Source organism: Vulpes lagopus, chromosome 2 (assembly GCF_018345385.1).
Source record: "Vulpes lagopus strain Blue_001 chromosome 2, ASM1834538v1, whole genome shotgun sequence".
NCBI classification, from domain to species: Eukaryota; Metazoa; Chordata; class Mammalia; order Carnivora; family Canidae; genus Vulpes; species Vulpes lagopus.
This window is the reverse complement of record NC_054825.1, coordinates 155,840,615-155,852,624: the sequence shown is the minus strand read 5'-3', so window position 1 is coordinate 155,852,624 and position 12,010 is coordinate 155,840,615. Positions and strand designations below refer to the sequence as shown.

General features: G+C 50.0%; 1 protein-coding gene across 1 annotated transcript in view; it reads right to left on the bottom strand.

The window, feature by feature from the left end:
• The window catches only part of IPPK (inositol-pentakisphosphate 2-kinase), a 41,477-nt gene that overhangs the window by 23,536 nt on the left and 5,931 nt on the right, over positions 1-12,010 (bottom strand). Inside the window, exons 2-6 of the mRNA XM_041745729.1 lie at positions 11,865-11,912; positions 10,442-10,537; positions 8,718-8,784; positions 7,197-7,318; positions 5,644-5,733 (exon numbers count right to left, since the gene is read on the bottom strand). Coding sequence (XP_041601663.1) covers positions 5,644-5,733; positions 7,197-7,318; positions 8,718-8,784; positions 10,442-10,537; positions 11,865-11,912 — 423 coding nt within the window. The remainder of the gene's footprint in view (positions 1-5,643; positions 5,734-7,196; positions 7,319-8,717; positions 8,785-10,441; positions 10,538-11,864; positions 11,913-12,010) is intronic.

Sequence of the window (12,010 nt, the reverse complement as noted above, 5' to 3'; positions counted from 1 at the left end):
AGTGGAATGAAATTAGAAATCAATAGCAAAAAAACAAAATTTTCTTGAGAAACTCACAAATATGAGATATCTAAACACATTCCTAACCATCAATGAGTCAAAGAAGAAATCAACAGGGAAATCAGAAAATTGAGATAGAATGAAAATACAACATACCAAAATTTATGGGAGGCAGAAAGAGCAGTGCTTACGTGGAAATTTATACTTGTAAAATACCTATATGAAAAAAAAGAAAAACCTTCAATCAATAACCTAAGTTTCTACACTCACCAACTAGAAAAATAAGGCCAACCTGAGTCCAATGCAGATAAAGGGGAAAAAAGAGTAAAGATTAGTGCAGAGAAAGATGAAATGAAGAACAGGGGGTAAAATGAAGAAAAAGAACAAAATCAAAAGTTGTTTCTTGAAAAGATCAACTATTACAATCCCTTGGCCAGATCAAAAAAATATCTGAAAAAAATTAATGAAAGAATGGATATTACTCCCAACCTTGCAGAAATAAAAAAGAATTTTAGAGGAGTATTATGAATCAACAAATTAGATGAAATGCACAAATTTTTAAAAACACACAACTACCAAAACTGAGGAAGAAATAGAGAATCTGAACAGAATAACAGTAAGAGACTGAATCAGTAATCAAAAATCTCCCAAAAAAGGAAACCCCAGGACCAGATGACTTCACTTAATTCTATCAAATGATTAAAGAAGAATCAAGACCGATATTCAAACTCTTCCAAAAATTAGAAGGGAGAGAAGGAAACACTTCCTAACTTGTTTCTGTGAACCCAAAGTTACCAGCCTGGTACCAAAATCAGACAAAACTTCACTAGAAAAGAATACTGCAGGCCAACATCTCTTAAGAAAAAACCTTCAAGGGGCTCCCTGGGTGGCTCAGCAGTTTAGGGCCTGCCTTCAGCCCAGGGTGTGATCCTGGAGTCCCGGGATCGAGTCCTGCGTCAGGCTCCCTGCATGGAGTCTGCTTCTCCCTCTGCCTATGTCTCTCTGCCTCTCTCTCTCTCTCTCGGTCTCTCGTGAAAATAAATAAAATCTTTTAAAAAAAGAAAGAAAAAGAAAAAACCTTCAATAAAAACAAACCAAATTTAGCAGCACATTTAAGGGACTACATACCCACAATAAAAATGAACTTTATCCCAGCAATACAAGGGTGGTTCAACATGTGAAAGTCAATCAATATAATAGAAAGGAAGGCACCTCATGATTATCTCAATAAATGTAGGACAAAATCTAACATTCTTTTATGATTAAAAAAAAAAGAAAAAACTCAAAACAAATGTCTACGACCAGCTCACAATGAATGTTACATTCAGTGATGCAAGACTGAAAGCTTCCGCCTGAGATCAGGAACAAGATAAGGATGTCCACTCGAGCTTCTACTACAAGTTCTAACCAGATCAATTACGGAAAAAAAACAAAAGGCACCCAGATTAGAAAGACCAAGTAAAACTATCCCTCTTTGCAAGTGATCTGGTCATGTACACAGAAAATTATAAAAAACCACCACCACCCAAAAAAAAAAAAAAAAAATAGAGCAAAGAAACAGGTTCATGAAGGATGGCAGGATATCAATATACAAAAAACAGGTGCATTTCTCACCTCACACTCATTAGAATGGCTGCTATCAGAAAACAGAAACAAGTGTTGATAAGGGTGTGGAGAAAGTGGAACTCTGATGTACCCTGGGCAGTAATGTAAAATGGCCCAGGTGCTGTGGAAAACAGTATGGTGGTTCCCTGTAATTAAAAACAAAGTTGGGATCCCTGGGTGGCGCAGCGGTTTGGCGCCTGCCTTTGGTCCAGGGCGCGATCCTGGAGATCCGGGATCGAATCCCACGTCAGGCTCCCGGTGCATGGAGCCTGCTTCTCCCTCTGCTTGTGTCTCTGCCTCTCTCTCACTGTATTCCTATCATAAATAAAAAAAATAAAATTTAAAAAAAAAAACAAAAAACAAAAAACACAAAGTTACCGGGCAGCCCAGGTGGCTCAGTGGTTTAGCACTGCCTTCAGCCCAGGGCGTGATCCTGGAGACCCAGGATCGAGTTCCATATCAGGCTCCCTGCATGGAGCCTGCTTCTCCCTCTGCCTGTGTCTCCGCCTCTCTCTCTCTCTCTGCTTCTCATGAACAAATAAATAAAACCTTTAAAAAAACAAAGTTACCATATGACCAACAATCATACTTCTGGGTATACAGTCAAAAGAACCGAAAGGAGAATTTCAGAGATATTTGCACACCCATGTTCAAAAGAGCAGGATTCACAAAAGCCAAAAGACAGCAACTCAGTGTGTATCACTGGATAAATGGATTAAAAATGTGGTATATATAATCAATGGACTATTAGTCTTAAAAAGGAAGGTAATTCTGACATATTTCACAATGTGGAAAACCTTGAGAACATAAATGAAATGAGTCAGTCACAAAAGGACAAATAGTGTATAATTCCATTTATCTGAAGCAGCTACAGTAGTGAAATTCAGAGGCAGAAACTAGGATGATGGTTGCCAGAAGCTGAGGAAAAGGAAATATGGAGTTGTTTTAACAGTTTCAGTTTGGGATGATGAAAAATTCTGGAGATGGGTGGTGGTGATGGCTGCACAACAATGTAACTTAATGGTTAACATGGTAAGTTTTATGTTATATATTTTTAATTGTGAAATACACATATTTAAAAAATCAATTATATTTTTATGTAATAACCTTAAAATGAAATAAAAAATTACAAGAGCATCCAAAATAATAAAATACTTAGAGATAAATTTAACAAAAGAAGTCTAAGAGGGATGCCTGGGTGGCTCAGTGATTGAGCGTCTGACTCTGACTCAAGGCGTGACCCCAGGCTCCTGGGATCAAGTCCCCCATTGGGCTCCCTGCAGGAAGCCTGGTTTTCCCTCTGCCTGTGTGTCTCTGCCTCTCTCTCTCTGTCTCTCATGAATAAATGTTTTTTTTTTTTTTAAGTCTAAGACTTAGACACTGAAACTATAAAACATCACTGAATGAAATTAAAATCCTAAATAAAGGGGGATCCCTGGGTGGCGCAGCGGTTTGGCGCCTGCCTTTGGCCCAGGGCGCGATCCTGGAGACCCGGGATCGAATCCCACATCGGGCTCCCGGTGCATGGAGCCTGCTTCTTCCTCCGCCTGTGTCTCTGCCTCTCTCTCTCTCTCTGACTATCATAAATAAATAAAAAATTTAAAAAAAAAAAAAAAATCCTAAATAAAGGAAAAAACATCCTGTGTTCACAGAATACAGAGGTGGCAATACCTTCTAAATTGATCTGCAATTCAGTGGGATCCCTATCAATTCCCTGAGAAGCTAGACATCTAAATTGGAAAAGAGGGGATCCCTGGGTGGCTCAGCGGTTTAGCACCTGCCCTTGGCCCAGGGCACAATCCTGGAGTCCCAGGATCGAGTCCCGCGTCGGGCTCCCGGCATGGAGCCTGTTTCTCCCTCTGCCTGTGTCTCTGCCTCACTCACTCTCTATGTCTATCATGAATAAATAAATAAAATCTTAAAAAAATAATAAATAAATTGGAAAAGAAAATTCTATTCAGAGATGACATGATCCTCTACTTAAAAAATTCCAAAGAATCTACACGAAAACCTCTCAGCAAAGCTACAGGTACAAGATCAATATACAAAAATCAGTTGTGCTTCAGGGCTCCTGGGTGGTTCTGTCAGTTAAGTGTCTGTCCTCAGCTCAAGTCATGATCTCAGGGTCCTGGGATTGAGTCCTACATTGGACTCCCTGCTCAGTGAGAAGTCTGCTGCTTCTCCCTCTCCCTCTGCCTCCCTGCTTGTGCTCTCACTCTTATAAGTGGATAAAATATTCAAAAAAATTGTGTTTCTATAAACCAGCAATAAACAGTCTGAGAAGAAAATTAAAGTAATTCCATTTATCATATTTACAATATCCTGAAAGAATAAAATACATAGAAATATATTTACCCCAAGTGGTAAAAGACTTGCACCCTAAAAGCTATAAAATGTTGCTGAAATTTTAAGACCTAAATAAGTGGAAAAACGGCCTGTGTTCATGGATTTTAAGTCTTAATACTGTTAAGATGGCAATACCACTACCCAAAGTGATCTACAAGCTCCTGCGATTGTCAAAAACCTCAATCTTTTCTTGCAAAAATGAAAAATCCAATCCTCAAAATCATATGTAAGTATAAGGAGTCCCAAAAAGCCAACACAATCTTGAAAAAGAACAAAGCAGGAGAACTCAAACTTCTTGATTTCAAACCTGACTGCAAAGCTATAGAATCAAAACAAAGCACCAGGCTGGCATAAGGACTGACACAGAGGCCGCTGGTACAGAACAGAGCCCAGACCAAGCCACATTTACAGCCAAAACATCTCTGATGAGGGAGCCAAGACCATTCAATAGAGAAAGAACAGTCATTTCAACAAATGGTACTGGGAAAACTAGAAGTAAATGCAAAAGAAATTGGAGACTTATCTCCTTTCAAATACAAGAATTAACATAAAATGGATCAAAACCATAGGGGAAAAGCTTCATGACCTTGGATTAGGCAATGATTTCTTAGCTATTGACACCAAAAGCACAGACAAGAAAAGGAAAAACACACAAACTAAACTTTAGTAAGATTAAAAACTTTTGTGCATCAGAGGACACCTTCAACAGAGTAAAGATAATTGACAGGATGGGAGAAGATACTTGCGAATCACACATCTGATAAAGAATATCCAAAATATATACAGAACCCCTAAAACTCAACAAAAAATAACCCAATTCATAATGGGTAAAGGACTTGAACTGATGTTCCTCAAAAGAAATATCAATGGCCGATAAGCACATGAAAATATAGGCAACATCAGTAAACCATCAGGGAAGCGCAGATGAAAACCACAGGGAGGTGCCACTTCATGCCCCCCCGGGGTCCCCTATAATCACAGACACTGCAAGTGCCCGCAAAGATGTGAGGAGATCAGACCCTCAGACATTGCTGGCAGGAATACAAAATGGCGCATAAGCTGTGAAAAACAGCTTGACATTTGCTAAAAAAAACTAAACAATCTCTCTGAGACCCAGCAATTCCACTCCTAGGACTCAACCCAGGAGAAATGAAAGCAGTGATGCAAACAAGCAAGCACATGTACGTGCATGTTCACAGCAGCACCACTCACAACAGCTGGAAGGCAGAAACAACCTACACGGCCATCAAGAGATGAATGATACAATGGAACAGTGTTCAAGCTGAAGCCACAGGGGCCGGGATTCCATCCATGTGAAATGTCCAGAACAGGCTGATCCACGGGGCAGGTGGCTACCAGGGGCTGGCTGGATGGGATCTGGGGAGTGGCTGCTAATGGGGACAGGATGCTTTGTGGGGTGATGAAATTATTCTGGAATTTGAGTGATGATGGCAGCACCATCATGCAAAGTCACTAAAATCCACTGAATTATGCACTTTAAATGGGTGAACTTAAGATATGTGAACTACATCTCAATTTGAGATTAAAAAAAAAAAGGTGAACATGAACTACTTATGAAAGAAAAAGTAAAGGAAAAAAGGAGGATCTACACTTTCTTTTACTCATCCGGCCACACCTGGGACCCACGCTGGCCCTGGGGCCCGGGCAGACGCCGTTGGCCGCGCATCTCACCTTGAGGCGCTGGTGCATGCAGTAACGGCACACTTTGTGCTTCACCTCGTGCATAACATCACTTGAGAAAGGAATAAACCCACATTTTGGCTGCAAAATAAACAAGGAAGAAAAAAACGTTTAGGGATAAATCCTAAAAAATCCATTCAGGAGACGAGATGACAGATAAGATACTGGAGGAATCAATCTGTCCCCAAAAGCTGCTTTTATCTGCAGCCCCGGCAGGAGTGGGCACCTGCCTCCTCACAGCACATAAAATCTTTGCCACTACAGAGTCTGAGGCCAGAGCTCTCGTGGGGAAAGCAGAGGTGCCCTACTAGTGGCCAGAGGACAATGCAGGGCAGCTTTGCATTTCTTCTGTGACAGGACGCGACAAGAAGGCCTATAGGAGTGCAGTCTGCCCCAGCTCGAAATAGCAGCCCTGTTCCCTGGGATACAGGCTGACCAGGAAGGCCCATCCACAGCTGTTGGGCTCCCAGAACACCCACTGCCATCCAACATTCATTCATTCAAGAGTGAGCAAGCACACACACGTGAGCAGGGGGCAGAGGAACAGAGAAAGAAAGCACGTCAAGCAGGCTCCACGCCCAGCACAGAGCCCCACACAGGGCTCGGTCTCATGGCCCCAAGGTCACAGCCCCAGCTGAGGTCATGGGTCCGACGCCTGAGCCACCCAGGCACCCCCATCTGCTGCCTTCGGGGCACAGACAATGAGTGCCTGGTGTCAGCACTCTGAGGACCCAGCACACTCACCCTGTGGTTGGGCGAACAGGACATCAGGCCCCACAGAGCACCCAGGGGACACGACCCAGGAATCACGGCCTGGGACATCTGGGAGGCTTCCCTGGGGGGGGGGGACACGGGGGGAGGGGGGACACGGGCACATTGGGCAGCACAGCTGATGCCATGCCCTGGCTCTCCTGCATGGCGGGGGGAGGGGGGAGGATGTGCCTCTGGAAGAGTAACACGAGGCTCTCTCGTCTCTCCTGGGTAGGACGCAAAGGAAGGGCATGGCCACCCATCAAACATGTGGCACCTGAACAAGCTCCTAGTGGGAGCTCCTGGAGGGCCGTGCACAGTGTCACCCAGCAGCCAAGGGGCTCAGCTTAGAAGGAGGGGATGGGGCCTGGCAGGCAGCTTCCCCCAGGGAAGCAGGGAGGGCAGAACCAGCACAGTCCTTTCTGGTGGCCACTGGCCAGGGCTGGTCCCCAGCTGGCCCCATGGGAAGCACCAGACATGGGCATCAACCTGTGGATCTGGCCAGTGGGAAGCACCAGAGCAGCAGGTGAGGTGACAGATGCAAAGGAGGGGGAGCAAGCAGACTCTGTGAGAGGTGGGATCAGGATGGGGGGAGAGGAGGGGAGGCCCTGTGGGATAGGGAGGAGGGGAGGGGGCTGGGGAGGAGTGGGGAGAGGAGGCTGAGGGGGAAGACATAGAGGGGAGCAGGCGCGGAGGGGAGCCTTGGCTGGCTGCACCCTGCACTACAGGCAGCAGACACAGATGTCTACCCTCAGCCCACCCCCACCCCCTCCCCCTCCGTAGACACAGTTCACCTTGATCTCCACACACAGAATCGGCCGGTGCTCTGCAAAACAGTAGGTCTGAAGTCGGGCTAGGTTGGGAAGGCACAAGGCGTAGCCACTCAGAGTGTCCAGGTCCTTGTCACAGCGAGATTCTGGAAGAGCCAAGAGAAGCTGTAAGACTCGGGCGCAAGACTCAGAGATGGCTGCTGGCTACATGGGGACCTCTGCAGGGGAGGCTCATCCCTGCCCTAGAGGCTGTGGCCCCAGGCTCCTGGGGTCCTGCCATGTTTATCTAGGGCCTCTGGGTCACACAAGTATGACACTGTGCTCCATTGGGGAGGGGAGGCACAGGCCCTGTAGTGTGGCCAGCGCCCTCCCTGTGTGCAGTCACACCCTGTGGGAGAAGCCAGCCCCGTGCATGTGGGGCCGGCAGAAAGGCTGCCTGGGAGCTCACCATCTCCCAAATGCACCCGAGTGCCCCACTGCCCTCGTCTGGGTGTCATCTGCATCCTGCGGGACGAGAAGCCTTAGCCATGAGGCCACAGAGAGGTCCAGGTCCTTCTAGCAAACCAGCAGACCTGAGGTCACTGTGGGGGCCCCCAAACATACGGGGGCCTCATGCTCCCCACCACTGCTGGGCGCAGGCCAGACGAGCAGGACGCAGCCTCAGGGCCCAGGGCGGGGGGCTGTCCCCTGTTCAGGCAACAAGGCCAATCGCGAGGCGTTACCACAAGGGCAGTTCTCACGACTGTACATGGCACACGTTTAGACAGTCGTTTCAAATGTAGGCTGATGCAGAGCCCCCAGAGCACGCCTGTCTGTCCCCACCCCGAGGGGAGTGGCCGAGACCCAGCCCAGCCTCCTTCCCCCGCCAGGGAGCCCTGCTCCGCAAGGTGCCCCAGACCAGAAGCCTTCTCCCTCACAACCACAGGACCAGACATCAGCTGGCGCTGCTTCAGGAGGCAGCAGGGCCTCCGTCCACACCACGGGCACCACATCCAGTCCCTGAAAGGAAAAGCTCTGATGCACTTATTGTTGTTACTGCCACCAACAAGTGCAGGAAGGCACGGGGGCAAAGAGGGAAGCTCCACCCACTGAAATTCACGACCCTCCACCGCCCACAAGAGGACAGGCAGGCAGGTGGACAGGCAGGCAGGTGGACAGACAGGAGGACGAGTGGGCCTATGGACGGGCGGGCAGGCAGGTAGAAGGGCGGCAGGCAGGAGGACGGGCAGGCAGGTGGATTCCAGCTTCTGGGAGATGATCCTCAGGGCAGCTGACCCCACAGCGCCCAGGCAGCCCCGTCCCCTCCCCGCGTCCACGCTGCACCAGCTCCCTCGGCCCCCTGTGTGGGGCATGGCTCAGATGAGCTCCTAGCACTTCAGGCTGAGAACGAAGTTTCTGGCAAAACTGCTGAAAACTACATTGACCTCATATCATACAAATCGTTGTCAAACATGTTCCAAATGTAATATTTAAAACACCAAGAAAAAATAAATAAATAAATAAATAAAATAAATCACCAACAAGAGCTGCAGGTGGAAGGCTTACCTGGTCTCTCGGACTGGATCTTCACACAGAGCTGCTTCACGAAATCTAACGGCAGCTGCACCACTTCCTGTAACAACATGTAGGAAACACTCGGCGCGCCAGACAACAGCGAGAATGTGCCCACGCCACAGAACTGCACGCTCAAAAATGGTTAAAATGGTTAATTTTATGTTACGTTAATTTTCCCATAGTAACAAATGACTCAGTATGTGAGTTCAGTAGGAAAAACTGCTGTTATCTTAAGGACACAACCCGATCACACAGACACAAAGGTTCCTGCGGAGGAAGCGACAGGCTTCCAGGTGAAAGGTGCGCCCCCAGCAGATTACCGTGCCTGCACGCTGGCACCCACAACAGCTGAGGCCACTGTGAGGGGAGCGCAGCAAGCGGCGGACAGGACCCATGGGGAGCCAAAAGTGATGCAGCTACTCCCAGCCCTGAGTCCACCCACCACCCTGCCACGTCAGACACCAGGTAAAAGTAGAACTGCATTTCTTCCAACAACTTTAAATTCCCAATTTTATGATGAGTTAGTTCTGTTTTAGGGATCCTTAACACCGGGCTACATTTACCAAGCCTTCACTCAGCCTCCTGAGCCTGCATGGACCAAGCCATCCTGCCAGATGGATGGACCGGGGGCGGTCATCAGCAGGGCAGGTGGCCAGCACCACACAAAGTACTAACTGAGGACTCCCTCCCCAGATGTGCTCAGCGGACGGCGTAGCCCACCAACTTGCCCGCTGACAGGCACCTGCCCTGGAGGGGATGCAGAGGAGGCATGTCCGTGGGGTGGATGTTCCCAGGATGTGACCTAGCAGGCTCCCTCATTCGCCCAGAGCCCTGTCCACCTGGGACAAACACAACCCGACCTGGAGCCAGAGCGCCCCCCTGGGCCCTGGGGGCACATCCTGACGCTGTTCCACCTGCCAGTCCCCGTCAGCTGGAACCCCCAGCTCCCCACTGCCCTCGGCACAGATCCTCCCAAGAAAAAGGCCCAGAGCCCCCCATGTGCGGTAAGGCAGAGGAATCACCCTCTCCTCAAGCTGACGCTGGGAATCAGCATGGCTGCATCCACTCAGACACCATCCAGGCCAGTCAGACACACCGGGCCCCCACAGCCAGGGGTTTTCTGCCTTCACAGCTGAACTGAACTCTGGGGGGCCCCAGGAGGACCGCAGGAGCCTCCCCACCGGTGCAGCCCCCACCCCCACCCTGGGGTGATCTAGGAGGCCAGCAGGGGGCCATAGGAAGGAGACATGACCCCAGGACAGCATATCCCCCAGACTGGGACCTGGGCAGCCAGGGTCAGGTCGTAGGGACACACCCCTTCCCGTGAGCCCACACTGGGTAGGGCTGAAGCTCCTCAGCCAACACTGCCCCACCAGCTCCCCAGGGGGCCAACCTGTGGCAGATTCCCCCCCCCCCACCGGGAGCTGCACCAAGCTGGAGCGCCCCCCATAATGGCGGGGTGGCAGGGACCAGGGGTCCCGGCAGACGCAGTCTTAAGTGGTCTCTCCGAACCTCCTGCTTCTCAGCTAGAAAATAGGAAGAGAACTAGTGGCTCTGATCCTGCCGTGTAGCACAGAGAGAAGCACACAGGATAGGAACACGGGGTCGTCACGAAGTACAGAGGTCCAAATGACAGTGGATAAGCTGCTACTCTTAATGGTACTCCTGATATAGAACGGGCCTGTGAACTCTCACTGTGTAAATAAGTCACTCACCCCACAATGGACGTAGCTCTCCCCCAAAAACTCTCTCATGACGTTCTTGCTGAAGTCCACTATGTTCTGTAGGTGCTCAAAGATCTCTTCTGACGTCTGTAAAACACAAGCACAAGGAGGCCTGGATGGCGGGGATCACACTACGCAGAGGGAGCGCCCGTCCCACAGCCCAGGCCCCTGTCCTCCTCCCACCCAGGACATGCCCTCTGACAAATGCCACTCTGAAAATCTCTCTGGGCCCAAAACCACTAGGTATTTGGATTTATCCTCAGCACCCAGATGTAGAGCACCTCCTCCTCAGTCAGGGGCATTACCTCACAGGCTGTGAGGTTTGGGAGAGAAAGGAAATCAGTGAATCCCTCCTTCTGGCCCAGGGTGGCAAGTCCCAGGGGGAATGGCAGGGCTGGGGGGGCCAGCAGGCTGCGGATGCTTGTAGGGTCCCAGATCACGAGCAGACCGAGGCTGGTGTGGGAGGAACGCCTGACAGGAGACCCCGGGGTGCCCAGAGGCACTGACAGCTGTGGCCAGAGCTCCTGGCGTCAGGCTCCCCATCTTAGTCCCCTCTCCCCGTGGTCGGGGTCATGTCATGCAAGTCATAAAACAATTACAAACTACTGCCTTGGAAGATGCTAACCCAGTGAGCCTGCAGGAAAGGCTGACGAGGCACCCAGAGAACGTGGCCTCTCCGGGTGTGCATGGCTCGGGGTGGGGGGTGGTGCAAGCTGCCTGGACAAGGCTCTGGTTTCCACTCTGATCCCAAAGGGAACACACCACCCTGCATGCTTCTCGCCAGCCCGGGGTCACCTCATTCCCGGCTGACCACACCAACTCTAGCTCCGCCCCCCCCGCAGCAGCCCCCCAACAGTGCCCCAGCCTCCCTCTATGAGGCTGACCTCACCTACAACCTTCATTTCCACAGTCATCCACTTCACCTGCCGGCCAGCTACATCTCTGACCCAGGCACTGACTCATCCCTCTGCAGAGCCCAGCTTCCACCCCACAGCCTGCTCTTTGTAACCACCCCTGCCGCTTCCCACCTGGGGGGAGACAGACTCTGCTCCAGGTGGGGTGGGGAGCAGAGCAGCACCCACCGACTGTGCAGGCCAGAAACCCCACATGCCACCTGCCAGCCTGATGCCACCTGCTGGAACTCTGACCAGCATATGCCCGCAGCACAGCACGGAGCCCAGCCCCAGGGTTCTGCCCACCCTTGGCTCAGCACCCACAGTCTCCCCAGGGGGCCCACAGTGACCCGGGGTCAGAACACTGGCCCTGCAGGAACTATGGACAACCCACTTTTGCACTGACTGCTGCGTCACATTTGAGTGTCTACAATCAGCACTAATACTTCCATATCAGGAAAATAAATCAATTTTATTAAATAACTGTTTTAATGACAGGTTGGCAAACCCACCAATCTTACCTTCTTCCTGCTTGGAGGGAACTTCAGGAAACGCAGCACCACACAACGCTATTGGGAAATAAAACGAAGTCCGGTCAGTGCGCGCCCAAGTCTGGGGCCGCGGGGTGGCTGTGGGGAGGGCAAACAGGGACGGAACACCTCTGGCC